Raw genomic sequence first — 23,968 nt, 5'->3', positions numbered from 1 at the left:
CAATGGTATGCATTTAATTTACTCATTTATATCACATGCCATAAGCATAAATATTGTAAGTATGCAGATTATTTGCTACAGTTCCCTGAAAAAAAGTTGGGCACACATGAAAAAAAGCTCTTAACCCAAGGCTATTACAGCTCTCCACCTGCCTTGGACCCCCAAGATCAATGCACTAGTGTTCTCATGTATAGCAACAGATTTTTGAAGTGGTTTTCACTTACATTTAAATTAAACACCTTGAGGTTTTTAGGACTACATGTAGATAATATTTAGTGGTGAGAGGAATGAAGGATTTGTCCTTACAAACAAGCTGTGTAGATAAAATTAGCCCTGAGAGATAAAAGCAACAATGGGAAGGATTCCACTGAGTGATGAATGGAAAAAGATATTTGCTTTTACAACTAAACTTTAGGTTTGCTGATAAATGAAATTAGACATTGAAAGATGAAAGAAACAATGGGGAAGAAAAACCCCCAAAGTCTGTAAGAATTAAAAATTAAAAGGGAGGGTTATACATTAGAGGGGAATCTTCGCTATCAGGTGTATCAGGAAGTCTGTAACTCTCAAGTACCTCAGCCAATGGGGAAAGAGAGAAGGGAAATGTGCCCAGGAAATAAGGATAAAAAGGAGGCTGTGTCCTCCAAAAATTTGAGAGATCCCAGGGGAATGCCCCATGGCCTCTCCCTTTATCCAAATAAAGTTACAGGACTCCTCTGTGTCCTTTTTGGACATAAAACTCTGGTGTTTTGTGGATTAATTTTCCTAACAGTGGGAAGTGTAACATTTTAATATTTACAACATTAATACTTCAAAGGTTTCAAAAAACCTTCATTTTGCTCCATATCTTCAGCCACTCTAACCTGAAGAAATAGGTTCCATGAATGACTTTACAAAACAAAATTAAATAAACAAAGCAAACAAACAAAAAACCAAACCAAACCACCTCTCCCCCCCATCCTGACACAACTTAAGCAATTTAGAAAAGGAAGGAGAGTCCAGAATTCAGAGGTAAACCATTAGTCCTACAAAATAAAAGGTGTTTTGAGCTTAGGAAGTGACACCATCTACACATGCACAATAATAACAAATTCTCAGTGTTTAACTGTATTAAAAAAAAATACTTCACCATTTATCCAGATCTTCCTTTTGAAGAACAGTGGTAAGAATTCAGGATCCACTTCAATGTGCCCCTATTCTTCAGCTCATGACTTTTCACATATTTGAATGTTTTACCAGCCCTTTTGACCAATAATACGATCATTTTATTTTCAAAATAAGTATTTTTTAGCAAATGAAAAGCTTATTGCAACAGTACAACATCTCTATATCCAGTGTGAAAGCAACATGGTGGTATAAATATATGCATCATTGTATTACACAGAATCTATTATACACATTCCAGTTAACCATGGAACAATCAACAGGAGTAGATGACCACTGATTATGGGCACAAGTATTTTTGTGAACAAGATTTTGAGAAACTTGAAGAAAAATCCTGTTTCTGGAAAGATGACAATCTTGGGATTCCATTTTTGTTTTCAATGAAGTCAATGATTTTTATTTTTAAGGATGCTGTATATAAGAATGCACTTTGTATTAAAACAAAGATCAATACTTTACAGTTTAAGAAACTTTACATATGTACATAAATTACATATCAGGAATGGTTTTAAAGCTCAAAATGAGTGGTGGGAAAAGTCTATTTTCCTTCTATTAGAATCTTGAACTCTTTTACGTTGTGATCATTTGCAACAGTAAGAGCATGATCCAGAGCTCGGACACTTGCTAGAAGCTTTATGATCTGCTTGATGTGCTCCCTAAAAAAGAGGCAGGAGAAGTCAATACAGAAACAGAACAATCAGTGGCATTGATTAATTTTCCAAAAGAAGACTGCATTAAGGAGTCATATATTTCATATTCCTGTTCCAGATTTATTATATTTGCTTAATGAGGTAACAGCAACAGATTTGTTAATGCTGTGAAAAAGCAAGACAGAAGATAGAAATCAAATTAGAACCTGCTATGAATACAGGATAATTGGACGTTTCTCTTCCAATAAAAATTTTCACCAAGTTATCATTTCACCTGGTAAAGAAATTCCTTTCAAATTTAGAAACACACCAGCAAAACAAGAGAGTTCAAAAACTTAAATCCCAAACTGTTACACTGAAACACAGGACTGTCCCAAGATGGGAAGATTGTCCATTCCTGTGCTGTTGCTACTCCCATTGCATGTCAGCTTACTTGGCCAGCAGTAATGTGTCTAAATGCAAACTTTTAATTAAGCTGATCATTGCACTCAAGTAAAATTACTCTTGGATCTCAGGCAAAACAGGTTCATCTGTTGGCTGTGTAAATAGTCAAAACTTTTGAACTGTTTACAAAGGACAGTTTGCAATTTAGAAGCCACTATGCAGGAATCAGCAACAGGCTCACAAGGTGAAACACTCTAAACATGGTAGCTCCAAACTTTGGCAGAATCATGGAATGCTTTGGGCTGGAAGGTACCTTAAAGCTTATCTCAGTCCAGCTCCCTGCCATGGACAGGGACACTTCCAGCACACCAGGTTGCTCAGAGCTCCATCCAACCTGGCACAGAATATTTCTAGGGACAACCACAGCTTCTCTGGGCAGCCTGTGCCAGGACCTCACCATATTCACAGCCAAGAATTCCCAACATCTAACATAAATATCTCCTCCTGCAGGTTTAAAACCACTCCCCTGTGTCCTGACAGTATCTGCTCGTGTAAAAAATGCCTCTCCCTGCTTTTTATAAACCCCCTTAAGAATCCAGGACACTAAGCAGTAGTGCAAAAAATATTATCGGTGTTCCAGTATTTCCAGCAGTTGCTATATTCAGACACCTTAAAAATATCCATTTCTGACGTGTGAATTCAAAGAAGTTTCCAAAGACACACAGCAGGATGGAGAGTTATCCATGTTTGTATCCAGTGGCAAAATAAATCAAATCACAAGAACTCAAAGTAAGTTACCTGGCATTTCTCTTCTCTACATCAGAGCAACCAATGCTGTTTCTGTAAATTGTATCAGCCAGGTGAACAAGGTATCTACAGAAGTTTTCTAGCTGAGAAATAGTCTTGTCTCCTGTTAGATTAGTGAACCACTGCTTAGGGAAGCAAGCAATTACCTAGGAAAAACGGGAAAAAGGAAGTTAAACACAATGCAACAAAATTTTTAAAGCTATGTAATATGTATAACTTGTGAAGTTTGCCTAGTAAGACTGCAGGGATAAGGCCCAGCTGAGTGAAAAAATGAGAAAACTACAAAAAAACCCACACCATAATCCAAACAGTAAAGCACTGAAACCCACAGTATACCTAATCCATCTACAGGCATGAGCCAGAGAAGGTTCTTTCTTTACTCTGTACACTACACCAAAAAAAAAAATACAAAAAAAACCACCCAACCTATTTTTCACTGACTACAGCATTTGAGGTATCAAAGCCAAGATTTCATAGGCAATGTCAAGTTTTAACTATATTTTCCTTTCAGTTTAAATCATTACTTTAAACATTGCTTGATTTTACTTACACTTTGAGCTTTCTTAATGCTGTCCTCTCCATACTCTGAGTTTTGAAAAGCCATAAGAATGTATCTATTGAGCAACCCATCTATGGACAGCTCCTGTAGAGTTTTGTTTGAGAGGATTCCATACCACTGGAGAAAGTTTCCCAATAACTAAAAATACAACACAGGGAAAATAATAACTCCAAAATGCACTGAAACCAGGGAGTTGATCAAAAACATTAAACATTTTAAGATATTTTAAATGTTTTGCAAACCTATTCAGAATACAGTCTCCCTTGCTGCTGCCATTTGAACAGAAAATTCCAGAGAAGAATTCTGTTTTGTGTGATCATGGAGAGCAGTTGTTCAATCAACATCAGTCTCTACTTTTTTGTTTAGCTGAGAGTTAATTTTCTTCACAGTCTTTTATTGGAAATAAACTATGACAGCCACAGATTTGAGCTCCCACATTCCCCAAAAGCAGTGTATTTTATTCTGACAAGCACAAGGATATAAAAAAACTGGGGTAAGCTAAGTGATCCCATAACATCCCAGCTGAAATGATGGTGCTTCCACGTGACAACCTCTTCAACTACAAAACCAATTAGGTTGGAAAAGACCTCTGAAATTAAGTCAGCTCTTAGACCAAACACCACCTCGTCAACTTGACCAGAATATGGAGTGCCATGTCCATCTTCAAAAACCCCTCCAGGGATGTGACTCCACCACCTTACCAGGCAGTCCATCCCCATGGCTAATTATCATTTTTGTGAAAAAATTCTTCCCATGTCCATCCTGAAGCTCTCCTGGCAGAGCTTAAGGATATTTCCTCTCATCCTGGTGCTGGCTGCCTGGGAGCAGAGCGAGACCCCCCTGAGCACACTCCACTGTCAGGCAGTGAGAAGGTGCCCATGTCCTGTCTCCCCCTTCCCCACCTCCTCTTTTCCAGGCTGAACAACTCCAACTCAGCTGTTCCTCCCAGGACTTCTCCTCTAGACCCTTCCCAGCTCTGTTCCCATCTCTGGACATGCTCAGCCCCTCAATGTCCTCCCTGAAGTGAGAGGCCCAGAGCTGGACACAGCATTCGAGGTGTGCCCTCAGCAGTGCCCAGCACAGAGGGACAATCCCTGCCATGGTCCTTCAGGACACACCACTGCTGGCACAGGCCAGGTGCCCTTGACCTTCTTTCTCACCTGGGCACAGCTGGCTCACCTTCAGCTGCTGCTGACCTGCACGCCCAGGGCCTTTCCTGCCCAGTGGCTTTCCAGGCACTCAGCCCCCAGTTCTGGGGTTACTGTGGACAAAGTGTAGGGACCCAGCAGTTTGCCCTGCTGACCCTAATCCCACTGGCCTCACCAGTCCAGGTCCCTCTGCAGAGCCTCCCTGCCCTCCAGCAGATCAACACTCCTGCCCAACTTGGTGTTGCCCACAAATGTACTGAGGGTGCACTCAATCCCCCCATCCAGATCATCAATAAGGATATAAAACAGGACTGGGCCTAAAAGTGAGCCCTGGGGACTCACTTGTGTGAGTCCAGACACCTCTAGTGACTGGACACACCATGAAGAGGGCACAGTGCATTATCAAAGACTAAGAATCCAGAGTTGGAGGTTTTGCAAGTGAAGTTGAAGCAGTTTCCTGTTTCCTATTGTTTTCCATAAATTTGAGGAGGATTTTATTGCTACACTGTCTTAGACCAAAGATTTATCAGACATATTTACTGACTTACCTTAACAGAGGACCAAAACTGACGTTGGAAAAACAAATATGGACCAGAGTTCTTGTTTTCTAAGATGCTGGAAAGTAAGACATTTCTTTAATGAGTAACCAAAACTACACCTGTCTTGAATTTGCTGGCTTTTTCCTTCCAAGACACAGTTCATTTCCATAAATATTCCCTTTCATCCTCCTTGTCTCTGCTAAATGCTCCCAGAAGAATAATAAAAGATCTCCTGTACCCAGGCACTGAACCACATTGAGAAAAACCCCTCTTAACTATGGATAAACACAAACACAGTGACTGTCTAAGAAAGGTCTAACACCATAGCTGAAAGTAAACTTACTTTTTTGGATACAAGGGCATGAATACATCATCATCTAGTGTTCTCCTCATTCTTAGTAACAAGGCCTTTAAAAGCATCTGAAACAAGTAATATTCTTTTAAATGTCCAGTGCACTGCTTAGTAGTTAAACACTCAGAAACTGATTTTTAAAGCAACAAAGAACACTTGTGACCATAACAGTAAACACACATACACATTTGAGCACACAAATAAATAGTCTTAAAGAAGTCTGTAATATCTAACAGAGCAGAAATTTGACACTTTCAATTAAAACTTGAACTCTTATTACCACTTCCTTCATACACAGAAGGCAAGTAAAACAACCCAATTTCCAGGTAACACATTTGAAAAGGCTCTAAAGATCTAAAAAATAAAAGCCCAAGCATTTGTAGCCATCCCTTACAGCAAAACTTGAGACCAGCAAGTCTTACTACATCTAGTGTATCTTTTTATCTCTAGTATGTATTTTGGAAAGGCTTCACTGAGTTTCTTCTTTTAATTTATCACCCTACTTTACTCCCCACAAGCAGAGCACCAAATAATTTTAAAATTCTTTTTCTTGCTGTACTTCCCAACATAAGGTATTAAAAATGTATTCAACTTCCTTAACTTATGTAACACCTTTAAGGAAAAAATCCAACAACTTACCTGTGTATTTTTGTTTTCTGCATTCACCACTGAGGGATATCCATCTATTAGTTTCTGTACAATTGCTACCATTCTAGATGTCTGTGTGGTAGAAAAGGGATCCCAGATATTTTCAGAAATTACTGGAAGAGATTAAAGAATTACTCCACTTTGCAAATACTCAAATACAGTAATTATTATACAAATAACAAATTGAGTATTATACAAATAATTTTTTGAGTATTATATACTCAAATCCATGCAATTATTTACAAAACAGTAAAATCTGAAAGCACAAACAAGCATCACACTCCACAACTCCCTCCCTCCCATTTTTTAAGCCTATAATTACCTGTTAATTTAGGAAGAACAACTCTCTCTACAATGGTAGGCAACAGTGAAATATCAGCATCATCTTTCACCTGCTCCTGCTCTTCACAGCCATAAAACAGCAATGACTCAAACCACAACATTGTTTCAAAATCTCGACACTTGCCCTAATAAAAAAAGAATTGGGGTTAGATTCCTACACAAAGGTTTGAAGTTAACACATAGAAAAAGTATTATGTATGCAAGTACTATACAATCACAAAAACAGCTTTAAAACACTGCCAAATGAGCCAATCATCCTACCAGCATGGCCACCAGATGTAATGAAAACTCAGAGAAATAGCATGGGGGAAATGAGAATGCACAAAAAATGTTTTAAATTTAATGATGGCATCTTTCTCAGATTTTTCCTTGTTTGAATGAAGTCAAACATCAAATTAATAAAATTATTTTAATACTCTGAACTTTCTCTGAAGAGAAGTCATGCCTCTCCTCCTCTGCACTTGAAGAAGAGGTGGAAACAGAAAAACCCCTTCTGCAGATATTCTCTTGGTAGGTTAAGGGAAAAAAAAAAGCACTTCTGAAAAAAGGAGGAACAGAGAGGGAGTCAAAAGCTACCTGAACTGTTTGTTCTGGTGGCATCTCATGAAGGCATTGATATCCAGGCTGGACAACAAATGTGTGCCAGGGATACTGGGCTGCCACAGTGCTGTCCTGCCTTTCCCATGTTCCCTACATAATAACTGGGCAGTGAGTACTATGAGAAAGACCTGGAAATTGCCAGCCAGAATTCTACAGGGTATGGAGGTGTAGGTGAGACAGATACATAACCCAGAGACAAAGGTTGTAATTCCATGCAAGAACAAGCTCCTTAGTTTCACTTCTGATGAAACAGTATTACCTAGAGTCACAATTTTCTCTGAAGTATTTTAAAGAATAACGTATTTTCACAGAACCAACAATGGTTTGGGTTGGAAGGGACCTTAAAGATCACCTAGCTCCAACCCATTACCATGGGCAGCTGCAGATTTTTTGGTCTACACCACTTCCTGAGAAGGATCTGACAAAGTGCCAAAGTTAACTCTGGTTTGCTGGGAATATAGTGGTTCAACTAATCCAGACACTCCCTAGAAAAACTTTGCTCCAAGAGGGGTGCCCATTTGAAACCTCGTCCCTAGAACACACCTTTAGGAAAAGCACATATCAAAGGTGCAATTGACTTTGCTCCAGTGTGAAAGAACCACCATGTAGAAGTTAACACAGAAGCTGCTTGCAGGCAAGCTTACCTCCAAAGGAGTCCAGGTGAGCAGCTGAAGTCTGATTAAAGGGTTAAACAGCTTTGGTAAACAGAGGCCAATGTAAGCATCCTTATAAGAAGCAAAGTACTTGGAGCGCCAAGCTTCGAACTGTGACTTGATGCAATCAATGGAGTAAAAACTTTCCAAAACATCCTCAAAAACTTTGCTGGATTCTTTCAATATACGATCTAGCAGGGGAGAAAAGGAAAAGTTAATCACCTACTCCCTGTAATGCCTCTTTCAAAACACTCTTTGATGCTCACTGGCATAAACTAACTCCCATAAGTAAAACCAAAAAAGCCCCCCTCACCTTTAGAAGCTCTGTTACTCCTGCCTCAAACACACAAAGCTATAAAAACAGGAGCACAAATACTCTCCCATAGACTCATTTATCACAGGTCTAACTTTTAACATTTCATGGCAGGATTTTAAGTTACCAGATGTAATTAGGATTGGTGACATACTGGGCTGTATTCAGAATGGATCTAACTTCAAAGCTGGCCTTGCTTTGCATGGGGCTTTCAAACAACTGATCTCCAGGCCCCTTCCAACCCAGATTCTTCAAATCTTTGATAATCCAAGTGCAAATATAGGAGGGCATCTCAGATAAGCCAACTGAACTGGCAGTTCAGACACGGTGGGTCCTGGCAGGTGCCATGTTAAAATGCTGCCAGGACATGCCTGTTGGCACTGGGTAGTGATTACAATCCTCTAGCACCTTCTTTCTGTTGTTTTTTCCCCTCTACATATGTTTTTTTTTTCCCCTCTACATATTTTTTTCATGTTTTTTTTTTCCCCTCTACATATTATTTTCCCTTTATCTTTCCTACTTCTCAGGTTTGATTTCATTTTATCATAATCAGTTGTATTTAACTGCAGCCGCAGTTGTAAATGTTTGGTCACAGTAGTAACCCTTACACAATGAACACAATTAGTACACACAGCAGACAGAGGCAGGGCTGAGGGAACAGGAGATTATGTCATATAACCACACACTTCAAACTGGGATTAAGTAAAAAACACTACATATAAAGTTATTGGGTCCAAAGTGCACTCCTCTATTCCACTGTTGCTTCTGCACTGACATGAGAATTACAAACAACAGTAAAAAAGCTTTACAAACACTATGCCTATTCAGAAACTGAAGAAATTTCTACAAAATGCTTTTGCACGCATAAATTGCCAAGTTACCAAGTGCAATTCAGTCCCATTGAATCTAGTTAATTACAGCACCTAACAACCCTGAACAGTTGTTCTGTTTATCCAAGACCCCTCCCTGCAGGAAGAAAATCAGCGCAATCATAAAATTGCAGTAAATTAGGTGTGGAAACTGTGTGCACCTCCAAGAGACCTAACAGCTAGGCAGATCATATAAGCACTTTTCTAGTATGTTCATACTTCAGGTCTCCACAACCACCTACATAAATTACTTTGCCATTTACTACCTTCTCTGTGGGAAATGACCTCTTTATTTTAAACCTCTCCAACCACTTAATTTCATGGTCCCTAGCTATCATACTGTGAAAAGTTGATTTTGTTCTACTTGGAGAGACCAAAACCATTCAATCTCTCCTCAAATCCAAAACAAGCAATTCTATGTATGCAATCCTTGCTGGCCTCTTCCTCCTCCTCACTTCTTCTAATATGATTCTCTTTTAATCAGAGCAAATGCTAACAGTACCACAAGATCTTTCTGCAATGTTTGCATTCAACATTGTTTTCTATCATTTGCAAATTTTGCCAGGCTGCAACAAGACTGTACAAAACTTTTGTCATTGCATTTCTAGAAGCTTATTCACAATTCCACTAAATACTTGCCAGGAACCAAAAAAAGACTTCTAAAGCACTGAGGTTTTCAAAATTTCCCCAAGTAAGAGAAACACGTATTTCAAGAATGATAAACTATCTTACAAATGGGAAGACTTACTGACAGTCCAAAAGCTTACTGCCTGCCAGCAAAAGCATGTTAGAATTAAATAAACAGAACCTCACTAAGGATGGGTTATTCAGTCAACTGCAAGACACGCAACAACTTGGTGACAGAGACTATTCTGGTCACATTGATGATCCAGGAATCAAAAATTCCTAAACTCCCTCCAAAATATGGTGAAGTATATAAACAGGGCTGTGTTTGGATCCTGTCAAATATGTTGTTATGTAAGAGAATTGGGATTGTTCAGCCTGGAGAAGAGGCTTCAGAGTAACTTAATTGTGGCCTTAGAGTACTGAAGGGAGTCTGCAGGATGGAGAGGGACTGGTTACAAGGGCCTGGAGTGACAGGACAAGGGGGAATGGCTTCCCACTAACAGAGAGCAGGGTTAGACAGGATACTGGGGAGAAATTCCTCCCCTGTCTGGGTGGTGAGGCCCTAGCACAGGTTGCCCAGAGCAGCTACGACTGTCCCATGTCTGGAAGTGTTCAAGGCCAGCTTGGATGGGGCTTGGAGCTGCCTGGTCTAGTGAAAGGTGTTCCTGCCCATAGCAGGGCAGTGGAACTGGGTGGGATTTAAGGTCCCTTCCAACCCAGACTATGCTGTGATTCTGTAATAAAGCTTGGGTAGCTTTTCTAACCTCGCTCCAGGCTGAAGTTTGTGATATCTGTTGAAGTCTCCTCGTCATCGCTGGAAAGGCCTTCCAGGTGATCTGCCATCTTCCCAGTCTGCTCTCTCGCTTGTCTGCGGCGAGCCCTGCAAAGGAGCAGCAGTACAAACCAGCTCCAATAAAGCAAGAGAAAGCAGCTGTTTTCCCTACCTAAGCCCACTCAGGTTGTCCTTTTAGCTCTAGAGAAGAGAAGTCAAGCTGAAAAAACTTGTACTATGCCATGACCTTAAGCATTCCACTATGCTGCTGCCTCAAATAATGAAAAGAAACATAACCAGCAGAGACCATATAGATATAGACATATCTATATCTATATTACATATAGATATGGATATATCCGTATCTATATTCCATATAGATATGGATATGTCTGTATCTATATTCCATATAGATATGGAATGCATTTACTGTGCTTTCTTTTAGGGATTTTACATCAGTATCATGGAATGTTTTGTACACTTGCACAGTAAGATGGGGTATATAAGAATACTCCCGCTCAGCAGACCAGCTGAAGTGTTTTCTTCCCTTTTCAGGGAAGAAGCAAACATTGCCACCCATGTTAGTAAGTCACACAGGACAGTTATATCTTGCAAATAGACAAAGACTCCTAAAGGAGGAAAGATATCTCATTCTCTACCTTCTAGCCTCTCTTTCTGCAGTCCGACGCTTGACTTGCTCTTGATAGATCACTCTGTCTCGCCCAAAAGAATCAAGATTTGGAGCCATCAGTGCCTTATCTGTAAAATGACATCAATGAAAATTAAAATGCTTATTTATGATTCTATAAATGTGCTGTAGGCAGTTTCATAAGAGCCTTTTACCCACTTTTAAACTAAGTGTAAATTGAAATAGAAAGTCGAAGTATCAAAAAAGAAAAGAAACCCACAATGCCCCCCCAGAAGCTTGAATTCACGATGTGTAGAGGTTAAAACAGAAAGCAGTGGACTTTGGAAAAATTTCCACTTAAATGCCAAATAGTTTTCACTGTACTTCACTCTTATCTCTCTCACAACAGTGCTGAACTACACAGAAGTCAAGAGTTTTAACAGAAATAGCTTAAATGAAATGTCCAAGAAAAACGTGGTCCTTACATAAACACATTCACCACATAATTTTTAAGAAGAAAAGTAGTAAAAAAAAAGCAGACAAGAGTGACTGGGGCAAGAATATACGTTATTTCAGAGTTATAGTCACGTTGTTTCTAAGTTCATATGCTTCAGATATCCCTAACTTTTAAAACACCTCAAAATCTATAGAAAGATAAAACATCTTCCTTCCTTTTTTCAAGCTCTGCTTATCTATGTTCCTGGCTATAGAAAACAACACAGCTAGAACAGCAGATAGCAGGCAGGAGTATTTCCAGTTCCTCCTTTCCAGGTAAATTTTAAACAGTAGACTGAATGCTAGCCACCTCTCAAGTCCACCCATTAAAGTATAAACATTTGAACAACAGCCTATCCAAACTTCAGGAATAAATTTAGATGTTCTGACAAAATCTATTTACAAATTCATCATTGAAAGTATTAATGCCAATCTATGTCAATATTCCAATTCAACAGCTGAACTACTAGGAGCCTTGTCTAAACTTCCACATACTAAATAAGATCTCTCTGTAAAACCCAATCTCAGCAATGAGAACTATTCCCATCCTATTAAACATCAGTATACAAAAATCCATTTTAAGCTTCTTTTAGGAAATCTGTTTCTAGTTCTCAAAACAGCATTTTCATGATAAAACTGCAAGGCCACGTGAGGCCTGGAACTCCAGATAATAGTCCTAAAAAGAATATGTATGCTAACCACTCTATAAAGGAATGGCCAACTCTGACACCCTAACATTTCATCATCTTCAGTGAGTTCTAGCTAACGGTATTGACAAGATTTCATCTCTGACAACTGTGGCAGAACAGGGAAATGGCATTGATCATAGAATTTTACATCAGCAACAGGACAGAATGCCATTTTTAAAAATGGGAAGCTTTCTGAAGCATAAAGAGGACTCCTGTTAATAGGATATTTCATCCACTGATTTAATACACTGATTAAAACCTCCTCCAAGAAAGATGTATTTCCATCCAGATTAACATTTACGCTTTTGTAGAGTTTTACATATTGAAGAGTAATCACCATAAGAAAACTCCTTAGTGAGACTCCCCATCCACAAACTCACAGGAAACAGGCATTTTAACTGGCTATTCTTAAGCTGTATTTCATACAGGGGCACTGTATTAGTCTGATTAGTCTTCCAGTTCTTTAATTTACCAGTTAAATGTCTGAAATCAAATACTTATACTGGCTACAAAACAGAACATTGGACAGAAGTCTAAAGCCCAGTGCTTTGTGGCTTTATTAATTTAACTGTACGTGTTAAATGACATTTATAGATTCAGGAAGGTTAAAGTAATTTTTTTTTAAAGTCCTGATATAAGAAAATGAGGAGTCACATACTACCACTACTCTCACAGCCACCATGCACACATTTTTAGTGCTAGGAAGGAGAAAATATAGTTAAGAGAAACAGAAAGGAGAGATAAAGTCAGAGTTACAGTGGTTTCGAGTTTAAAACAAAACAGATTAGAGAACTTTCATCTAAACTTGCTTCTACTCATTTCAAGAGCAAGAATAAACTTTAATAAGACAGTCATACATTAAACATTCACATTTCAATTAAGTCATACTAAGTAAACAAGGTTGTTTAATGAATAATAAAAACCTTCAAGATGGACTGACTTGAATGGCTTGAAAACTCCGAAGATTCATCTTTAATATCATCTTGTCGTCTTTGGACAAGGCGGGAAGCTCGCTGTTTGTACAGCTGGTGCATTGCAGACTCAAGCTCGTTAATCAGAGGCACCTGTAAAAATACAACACACCACGTAACACCCGGATCCTGGGCTGCTCAGCTTCTGGGGTCCCAGTCTATGGCGGAGCAAACGCTGCCGCTGCGCTCCCAGCGGCACCAAGTCCTGCCTTCACTCCTCTGTACCATGTGCACCAGGAAACAGCTCAGTGCGGAAAGTGCACACATTTAACACTGGCAGCTTTCAATCAGAACAAAAGCATTCTGAAAGCAATGAATGAGTCTACACAGCCAGACATCCTATTTAGAGTGTGAAATATTCTCTCCAGTGTTCTTGCTTTCCCTACAAGTGTGTTCCGTGTTTTGTCAAGGTCTGCAATTCTCAAATGTCAATTGTTTCCTCTCTATCTCTAAACAAGAATTTTACACTTCAGTGAAAAAATAATCTGACTGTACAAAGTGAAAAAAACACCCATGAATCCAACCTACTGAAGCCAGCAACTATTGTTTTGTGTCCTCTCACTCTTAACAGCATATGCTGAAATATTATTACTGAAATGAAATAAAATCCTGCATAAGGGTGTTACGCCAACAGGTAATTCAAATCGGTCAAACACTCCTCTAGCTTATCACTAAAATAAAAGTAGTACAATTTGTGCAAGTTATGCATTAAGTATAACCTTGAATTAATCAGGTAGGTCATGTCAGACCTATCAGGTTTTTTTTTTCTTTAATGAACTATTTTGGTGGCATCTCTAATAAAAATAGAAGATATTATGACAGCCAGGAATTTCCTGACATTAAATAGAAGGCTCATTGCTCTTTTTTTGTTCTCATTTCTTTTGAAAAGAAGTCCTTTTGGTACGCACACTTAAGCCATGTCCTCCTTACCTCTGAGATGTATGCTTACTCCACAGTCTTCCAGCCTTTTATATTTCATTGCTGCCTACCATCCAGGATTATATTTTTTCAAAACAGAAGATAAAATCAGATATTTTTTCCTGAAGTATTTTAGAATGTGACTCAGTAACTATTAAAGAACATCCTTCAGTAAAATGTAAAATTCTGAGTTGACAGCTACAGGGCCATTTCAGCTCACTGAGACTGACATACACATCAGAGAAGAAAAAGGTTTTAGCTCTGTGGGATAAATGTGGCTCCAGGGATTAAAATGAAAGCAGCTCTGCACCAACTCAAAATACACACACCTTTCTTTTGGAGAAAAGAGTAGAGAGAAAGACAAGGAGAGAAAAATCTTCCAAGAGATGGAAGTTCATATTTTGAAAACAGAAATAATAGTTAAAAACTACTAGCTTTACTGCAATTTACCATAGGAAGTATAGCTTCTTCTCTTAAGCAGGTAGAGGAAATTCTAAGACTGAAAATTTAAATGAAAAATTTTCAACGCATCCCTAGTGGTTCTTTCTGTAATTTTCTCAGGATTAAAAAAGAACTCTATTGATGTATTCAAATATATGAATCCACTCAAAATATTTCCCATTCAGAATACAAGAGACTTAGAAGCCCTTATTTTCCTCTAATCAATACTGTGGTTAATGAGTGGCTGACAATTTCACTGTCTACTATAAAGTTATAACCCTCATTCCCTGTTTAGTTTAGTCAGTACCTTAAATTCGGTGTTTTCAAGGGGATTTTTTATTCACTTTCTTTATAAACAGTGGAAGAGGAAAAGCAGAAAGATCTCTAAACATTCAGATCGCAAGGATAATTCAGATACACAGAGTGTGTTTTGGTAATTCATTTTTGCAGGTAAAGTAACAGTTCATCTACTTGTGCTGTCAAAGGTATGCCCAGAACAATTCAATCTTTCTGTATCCACTCTACATTCCTACATTCAGAATGTAAAAATGCCATTGTGACTCGCCAGCCTTCTCAGAAAACATAATTTTACAGTAATTACTTCTGAAAGAAATCATGCAACCATCTTCCACTCTACTTTTTTTCTTATTTATGGGGGAAAAAAAAGGTACACAGGATTTGACCTTTCTAGTGCTTGTTTCTAAAATCTGTGTAATAGCTGTCTTCTAGTACTCTGCTGAGCCTTAAGACTGGGCAAAGTGATCCTAACATTCAGAATCTCTTCAAAATATCCTATTTATGTTTTTGTATATGTATGTACATATATATGTATATACACATACAGTATTATTATTATTACTACACATATATTCTCATGTATATTATAATAACTAAAAACATTATTGTAAATAATAATAACAACACTTTAAATAGAAGCAGTCAGGATCACAGGTTCTACAAAAAAGCTGAAGGTAATTTATCTCTACACTCAAAAGTTTAGAACTATTTACCATCCTACTGCATTTCATTTAAGTAAAAACTTGATACTAATGTTATTACTTGACTTTGTTCCCTTCCAGCACCTCCTTTATAGAAAACTTTTCAGTGTCCTGTGGGCTACTGGTTCTGAATTTGCTGGTACTTTTGTCATGCTGAAAGCACTGAATTCCAAACCACACTATCTAGCCAAACAATATCAAAATAAATGAAATGTTCCTGTTAGACTGACCACATAACCTGCTACTTTTGCAACTCACTTTACATACAAGTACAGCAGCAGCCTCCACCTGAAACCAGCAAAACTCTGTGAATGCCTCTAAGAAGCCTGAGATGATAAAAGTCACATTTTAAAAATATTTGAACAAGACAGCTTATACTAGCAAGGAGAACCTCCAGACATGGTTTATAGTCATCACAAAAGTAATTTAACAGAAGGTCTTTAGAAAGAAAACACTGAATAGAAACAGATATTTAACTTGACTTCTGAAATACAAATTTACCTCAGAGTAAAAATGTAAAAACTTATCTTTAATAGGAAATCAGCCATCTGGGTAACCAGCACTGCCTAAGAAAGTACCTTTATTGATCTTCAACACCTAATGCTAACACAGACTCAGGAATATGGCTTCTTAAGTGAACAATCAACCACAACTAATTATACTAATTATACTGATTAGTTATACTAATCAATCAGCTAGGTGAATTAACTGTCCCATGCTTTCTGGGTTTCCTCATGACATAGCTACTCTTCACTTTTACAGGACATAGACCAGACTGTCCCAGTTCCACTAAGAGAGGACAATTAATACTTAACCCATCAGCACCCAAAATGCTTCTCCATTCCTCTCCCACACCTAACAGGCTGGGCAAGCAGTAGCTTAGAACTACTCAATTATTCTGACAAGATATTAAGAAATTAATATACTACCACTGTATTCAAGTCAGAAGACAATGAAGAAATAGCCAATATACTGCTAACTGAATTCTACAGCTTCTGTGTGTGCTTAATATGTGTATATATAAATATATATATATTCAAGAGTTTCTGTTATATTTACAACAAAGTAAGTAAGCAAAGCACAGTGCATAACATAAGAAAAAAGACTTCAGTTTTTGACTTAGAGATGCAATAAAGTGTCACACTACATGAAAGAAATATATTTTAAAGTGAGGTGTCTTTGAACAGCTATGCTAGTTTTAAAACTTCTCTCCTTCAGACTCCAGAGCAATACCAACAAACATCTGGCAGGAGGAAGTTTATAATACAGAAAATACAAGCCTGTTATTGTGTACATCAAGCACTCCAGAAAGTAGTAATGTAACTTCAGCCCTTATTTTTGCTAACCTGATGTCCAACACAAGTAAAAAGGAGTATCTGAGTAAAGTTGAAACACCAGAGTATCTACAAAAATCCTGAAGACATAAAATCTGCAAGTTTTTAGGCAATCTAAAGTCAGGGAGCTGGGAGGAGAGATTTCTGATAACGAGCTTAGCATGATAGAAAGTTCTTTCCAATCCTCAAAGAACCAAACCTTTTGAAGAATATGCTCTCAAAGGACTTTTTTCAAAAACAGAGGGAGATGTACTGTTTGGCATGTAATAAGAGACCTTTTTTTTTTTTTTGTAAAGAGATGAATGTTTTTGCATCCTTACCTTTTCACTGAAACACTCAAGCAAGTCTTGGACATACCCTCGCATTTCTTGCAAAAACTTATACCGTTCACCAATACCCCCAGAAGACCCTTCTAATCTTTCAATTGCCTTGGTAGAGTCCTCTTGGCTTTGCTGATGTTTCTCATATTGCTGCCGATTAGCTTTGTGCATTTCTTTCATAGAGTCCAACCTGAAGGGCAATGGATAAATAGTAAATTTACATCCAAAAGTCTGTCTATTTCAGACCATTGTGACATCAAACAGACAGTACAGTGCAAGTACTGAGCCTATATATGGGAAATTTTGCAAAGAAATTCTTGACCTTTTATTTGTCACCTTCTCCCCTCTCCTCATGAACAGCCCGGCTAATGATGCACACTCATTTGCTAAACTGCTGTAGTGCACAGCACTGGCCACTCCTACAAACTTGTACAGGAGCTGACAGCACAGAAAGCAGGGTAAGGCTGTCCCTAATGAAAAGCTGGCAGAACAGGTTGGGGGTGAATGGGGACTACAGCTTATACAAAGCATTTTTTTTCCTGTACTAACTTGATTCACTGTCAAAGGCTGCAACACTACAAGGGGCATACAAACCAATTTTGAAGACATGTAAATTGCAAGATGTTCATTACATATGATTTCTCATTGCAATTGTGTTGCTCATTCCATACCTTCTGCGTACCTGACAAGCAGATTACAGTGTTTAAGCCAAAAAATCCCTGTATACACTAAAAATTAAATTCTTTTTCTACTGAAGGGGAAACCTCTGATTCACAGTTTAAAGGAATGCAGCTTGATAAGCTAAACACCTCACTGGCCTTTTATTTCTTCACTATAAGACTGTGCAGTGTCCAGATGATGGAACTCAGACCTCTCTTCAACAAGATCAATGGCCTCATATTTAAAGTTTCACTTCCAGAGAAGCAATCCAAGGAGATTTTCGAACAAAGTGTCAATGTCATCTTCACTTTGAGCTTTTTTGTTTGCCTTTTTTTTTTTTTTTAATGGATGTACCAGTCAGTTTCCAGCGATGAAACTCTGTGTTTGCTCCCCAGGACTAAAAGACACCTGAGGAACAGAAACCTAGGGGACAGGTCTTTAAGTCTAAAAAGATGGTCTGTCCTACCTGTCTTTAAGCTGTTTCTTTACCAAATCAATAGTAACAGGAGTCATCTCATTACTGGGAGTTTTGAAAGGAACTGTATTATCTGTTTTTTGAGACTTGGTTTCCGATGATCCATATGCAGCATAGGTGTATGGAATGCCATATGATGAACCATAAGACAGTGTCTGGTAAGTGTTCTGGTAGTACACATTATTCACTTCTGCAGGCTGACTTGGTTGAACCTAGTGGCAGAGGAAATGTAATTGTACTATGTTAGACTTTAAAGAAAGGGGAAACTTATTTTTTTACACATTCCAAATCAAAGTGAAAAATGCAAGCAGATACAGTTACAAAATGTAATTATCAAGGAGATTTAAGCATCCAATATCCAAGATAGAAGAAACAAATACCCTCAAGAAGGAACAATTCTTAGTATCATTACCATTCTAAATACTTATACTATTTCTCTTTAAAGAGCATCAGAATTTACAGACTTAATTTCTCAAATGAAACTACTCAAGTTTGTAAAGGATTTACCAATACTTGCAGAAACCAATCAAAAAAGAGTGCACAATTATATACATGCCTGGGGTATGTTGATTCCTTTTCTTATCTGCTCTTGCTCCCATCTACTGAGTTCTTCATCTTGCTCCCCTGCCACTAGTGCTTCATCATCACTTCCCTCAATACCTTCACACAAGGAAAAGAACATAATGCATTCATAATTGCAAGGGCCACAAATTCAAAAACCTGAATCCATGCCTCAGTGAGAACATCTCAGAGCATCTTCCTTTCCTCTTCATGAGGAATTAAGGACACTGGCCTGTGAATTATTAGCACAGGGGTTCCACTTGAAAGATCCAATGGGAAAATTTACAATTCACTGCTGGTAATCCTCTAATGTCTAACTCCTTTTCCAAAAGGTTATTTTACTTGCTAGCCAGCAAGAAGAATTCTATATCAAATGTTTTTTTCACAATTATATACTTCCTAAAAACAGAGTACAGGAAAAACAAGAATCAATCCTTAGTGTAAGTTTCTATCATAATCAGCAGTGTGCACAGGAACAGAGTTTTGTGCTCAAAATTTTACAAGTATATTCCATTATGTAGTACTTTCCCTCAGAAATGTTATGCAACTCTATATTGTTTGAAAAACATGTTGTTTAAAAATGCTGAATGGGAACACTTGCAGTGAAAACAGTGTGAACATTTATCAGCTGACCTTCCAAAAAAGGGTTTACCTATTTCCTCAGCAATCTTTTGCCTTTGGGATTTTTCCTTCACTGTAAAAACTATCCTCCTCTTCTCGTCATCATCTTCATCATCACTGGCATCATTTTCATCTTCTCGAACAAGGCGGCCTTTACCTGGTTCACTGTCAACGGGGGTAAAGTCTCCAAGCTCACGAGCCATTTGGCGCTTTTTCCTAGCGGCATGAATAAAAGCAGCATCTGGAATTTCTCCTAGAGACAGATGTGGGCACGGTTAAACAACCTCTGGAACACAACAGGTGTTACAACTTCTTACTGCTCATCTCTGTCACTGTATCAAATCATCTCTGCACACAGAAAAAAGCATGAGTGGAAGTAAATCCATACTCACAGAAAACATCTGAAAGCATCTTAGATGCTAAATATGTCAACTTTCTGAGCAGAAACCCTCAAAGTCAGGATCAACACAGAAAGTCTGGCTCTGCTTCCAGCAGCTCATGTCATAAGACAGAAGCCTAATGCTCCTATGTGAAATACTCCCAAACAAGAGGAAGCCCTTTAGAGGAGCTGACTATTGCAAAAGGAGGAAAAAAATAAGGTGCATGACTGGGTAAGTTCCTATCCCAGTACTGCTCCCAGCTCTTCTTATTTTGAGGAATAAAAAGCATCAACCATTTCAACAGACAGTCATTGGTCAGAGATTAAGAGGCCACCAAATCAGACACAGTTAATACACAGAAAATTGTACAATCAAGGGGAAACATGAAAAGCATCAGACCTAATCAGAAAACTCTAAAATCTACAGCACAAAACTTAACACAACTTACATATGTCATATAAATCAATGCGTGGGCCCAGGACACACAGCTGGTATTTGGGGAGCAAACTACCATAATCAGCAAACTAGTTTCAAAAATATTTTCTCAGAGGGATTTCTTTGGCCTCAGGGCCTGACTAGAACATCAGTATACAAAACAGGATAGGGAAATATTTCAGATACCTTGCAGATCCATCATTGAAAGATTTTAATTAAAAAAGAAATTTTAACTGAAAGCAGTTAAAGCTTATGTGAAGTCACCTATTCCAAATCTAGATCTTCCTGCAGTTTGTCATCTACCTGAGAGATGAATTCCTGCTTCTGACATCAGGATGAAGCATTCCGTAGCAAAACATTTTCTCCCATAGGACTTGTAAAACTGAACACCTTTAGAAAATAGCAGTTGCTTGAACTCTCAGATGCTAAATTGTTGGAAACTATTTCCTAATCTCTCACACACATTAGTCTGCTACAACATTGGCTAAATCACTTGGTAACTTATCAGACGTATTACAAAAACCAACCTGGGCGGAGAACATTCAGTGATGACAGAGCACTTGAAAAAGCACCACCAGCTTTTGGTTTTTCTTCTTCCTTCTCACTTTCAACTTCCATTTCTTCTTCACCATGCTCACTGTTTGCAGTCCCATCTTCTTGGCCTATATCCTTATTCTGTCCTACCTTTTCTGGTGGTGCTTCAGCTGATAAGAGAGCAAAGTCCATGTTTTATTCCATTCATAAAGATCACTCAGAAGTATTTTTTTAAAGATACAACAACCAAAAGTGAAAATCAAATGAAAATGTTAAATAATAATTTTATTGCTTGAGATCTAGGAAAACATACTTTAACTGTGATTAAATCACTGACATCCTCTCAAAATAAAATGTGACAAGGCAGGCCCCACCAACCACTAAACATTCTCCATATTGTCAAGTATTAAGAAAGTGAGGGAACTCAACCTTGTGCAACCATGTCAAAGTCTCTTCCAAGAAAGCACTGCCTGTGTTACACCAAGTCTTTCCACAAGAAGTGATTGATTCCAAAAGATCCCTTTATTTCCCTCTTGGGCTACATCCTACATTAAGTGGGTAACATACAGACACAGGCAGCAAGTATAAATAATGTGTAAAAAGATGCATGCTAAACCCAGCTACTCAAACCAAGCTGCACATATCTGAGGTTTCAGACTCAAGCTCTTGTTTAGAGAATCCAGGCTACTCTCTCAGTCCTGTCCCATCCAACAGATAACCTGAACACTAGCCACAGAAATTATAATTTCTGGTTTTGCTCATGCCCCACACCACTGCATAGGCAATTTAAGGATTCTAATAAGAAAGAATATGTGGGTTTTCCAAATGCAGACAAAACCTTTAACATAATTTAATTAAATTTAAAAAGGGTATTTCCTGCATGGGACCATGTTCAACCTCCATGTGCTTCTCTAGATCATTGCAATCTCTAGATCATAAGCCTCCCAGCTCATGCTCATAGCATTACATAATCTATGTAAAAACTTAAGTGGAGAAGGAAGCACTACTCTTTACCAATGAGCTTCCCAAAAACCAACAGTACAATGAAATTGAAGTCCCAGGCTCTATTTCAAGCTCTCAAGGACTGTACATTGTTAACAGATCCTTCTGCTCCAACACTTTGTCCTAATCAAGTCTACTGGAAGGTCCAAGTCCTGAAACAGGCAGCTGTTTAACAATTAACCTAAAAACAAAGACCACCACTCTGCTCACCCCTAAAATCTTCCTTTTTGAAGAAAATGCATTACAGGACACATCTTGTCAGACAAGCACCAGGTATGTTTTCAAACAAGTGGAATTCCTTCCTAATTCCATAACCAATTCATCTGTCATAAACACAACTGCAATTCAGAATACTGATGTCTACTGACAACCATCTAACAGAGCTGGGAAGTTCCATCCTTCTATGTTAATTTCTACATGAGAACCAAAGTACTCTCTACCAATGCAGAAGAGCATTCCTAAGGCTCAAGTAACACATTTCATCTGTGCTTTACTTCAGCTCTAAATGTGAAGTTCTCTAGAAGACTAACAATTCATTCTGAAAACAATACATTAAATTACAGTACTTTATCTTTTCCACTACATAAGTTACTATTATTATTAGTTTTGCAATTACCATCTGTTGGAGAATTGGCCTCTGTTCTAATTTTTGATTTTTCAAGATCTTCTTTGTATTCTTTCTTCAACTGTTTTACAATCTTTTTGCTGTAACTTGATTTCTTCACTTTGAAAACTTCTTCTGTTTCTTTAAAAGAGAAATTGGATAACGTTACATCAGATCTGTCAAGCAGATGTCATTTATCAAATCTCTAAATTTTGTACCTGGAACTTCACAAATGCTACTAACAAACATTGTAGGGCTCTTTCACAGTCTATAGTGAAAGTCTAATTCTATGTCTTCAGTACTTCCATCAAGATTTCAAATCATGTGTCTCAGAAACCAAGTTTCAGTGATTTCAAGAGAATTCCTTCTAAGACGACTCAAAACTATACGAACTGTTCAGACAACAGGCAGTGAGTCCGAGGTGACCCATGAACACCAGCCACATCAGATTAAATAAAACAACCTAGACACAAACCACGGGACAGATGCTCCTCAGCTAACACTGCTGGCTCCGGGGGGAGGCTACTGCTGCACTTACTCCCGCACAAACCTGCGGGCCACGCAGGTGCAGTGAACGCAGCACAAGCGATGCACCAGCAGCACAGAAGCAATTTGAAGCCCTACACCGCAGCCGAGCCCTCGGGGAGCCTGCAGGAGCCACGCCGGGCCGCGGAAGGCGCGGCTGCACCGGGCCCGGGCATCCCTGGCCCCCCGCACCTTGCCCTCAGGGCCCGCCCTCCCCTATGTGATCCCGCATCACCCCTGGCCACAGGGGGGTCTGCCCTAAAAAATAAATACGGATCCCGGCTCGCTTGGAGGGACGGGGGAGGCCCAATGCAGGCTGAGCAGCTCCGGGTTCCTTTCCCGCAAGAAGAGACCCAAAAGCCGGGCAACCACCGCCTCACCCTCCTCCTCGTCCTGGAAGCTGAGCAGGCTGGCCCTCGGCACCTCTTTGTTCTCCCGCGACTTCTTCTTCTCCTTGGGGCGCCCGGCCACCGGCAGCCCATTGCCCTGCTGGGGCTGCGGCGGCGGCGGCGCCGGGGGCCGCAGCACAGCGGGCGCCGGCAGAGCCCCCAGGCCCGCTCGGTCGCCTCCCATCAAGCCCAGCCCCAGGCCGAGAGCCGCTCCGTAGCTCGCGGCGCAGGCGAAGGCCGCGGGGCTGCCGGGCAGGGCGAGGGGCACGCAGCCGGCGGGCAGCGGCAGGAGCCCAGCGCCCGACGCCAGCGGCACGGAGGCCTCGCTGGGCCCTTCCCCCGCCGTCCCGGCCGCCGGCGCCGGCTCCTGAGGCGGCTCCTCGTCGCGCTCCTCATCCTCCTCTTCCGAGTCGTTCCGCTTCCGCACATTCACCCTCCGCGCCTTGCGGAACATCCCGCCAGGCCCCCGCCGGCCGCCCCGCCAGGCCCCGGTGCCGCCCGCTCCGGCCGCCCCGCGCTGCGGCCCAGGCCCGGCCCCGCGAGCATGGCACCGCCGCCCGC

General features: G+C 39.6%; 1 protein-coding gene across 3 annotated transcripts; it reads right to left on the bottom strand.

The window, feature by feature from the left end:
* Positions 1-1,242: 1,242 nt before the first annotated feature.
* Positions 1,243-23,932, bottom strand: PAXBP1 (PAX3 and PAX7 binding protein 1). 3 transcript variants are annotated; one of them, XM_059493377.1, is made up of 18 exons: positions 23,399-23,932; positions 22,506-22,634; positions 20,881-21,057; positions 19,696-19,791; positions 18,913-19,016; positions 18,348-18,568; positions 17,222-17,411; positions 13,180-13,303; positions 11,087-11,186; positions 10,420-10,535; positions 7,838-8,037; positions 6,574-6,718; positions 6,243-6,364; positions 5,595-5,671; positions 5,261-5,327; positions 3,556-3,702; positions 2,997-3,151; positions 1,243-1,820 (listed from the first exon to the last, which is right to left on the bottom strand). In XM_059493377.1, the coding sequence occupies exons 1-18, from the start codon at positions 23,859-23,861 to the stop codon at positions 1,703-1,705; spliced, it is 2,751 nt and encodes a 916-aa protein (XP_059349360.1). In that variant the 5' UTR covers positions 23,862-23,932; the 3' UTR covers positions 1,243-1,702. The 3 variants fall into 3 exon arrangements, 2 of the variants coding, with proteins under 2 accessions (XP_059349360.1, XP_059349359.1); XM_059493376.1 differs by having other exon boundaries at positions 1,533-1,820; positions 19,570-19,791; XR_009420500.1 differs by lacking the exons at positions 1,243-1,820; positions 5,595-5,671 and having other exon boundaries at positions 3,102-3,151; positions 19,570-19,791.
* Between the last annotated feature and the right edge of the window lie 36 nt (positions 23,933-23,968).

The sequence above is a fragment of the Ammospiza nelsoni genome, chromosome 2, assembly GCF_027579445.1.
Source record: "Ammospiza nelsoni isolate bAmmNel1 chromosome 2, bAmmNel1.pri, whole genome shotgun sequence".
Classification (NCBI taxonomy): Eukaryota; Metazoa; Chordata; class Aves; order Passeriformes; family Passerellidae; genus Ammospiza; species Ammospiza nelsoni.
Note: the sequence above shows the minus strand (reverse complement) of the source record. Positions and strands in the feature narration are given on the sequence as shown.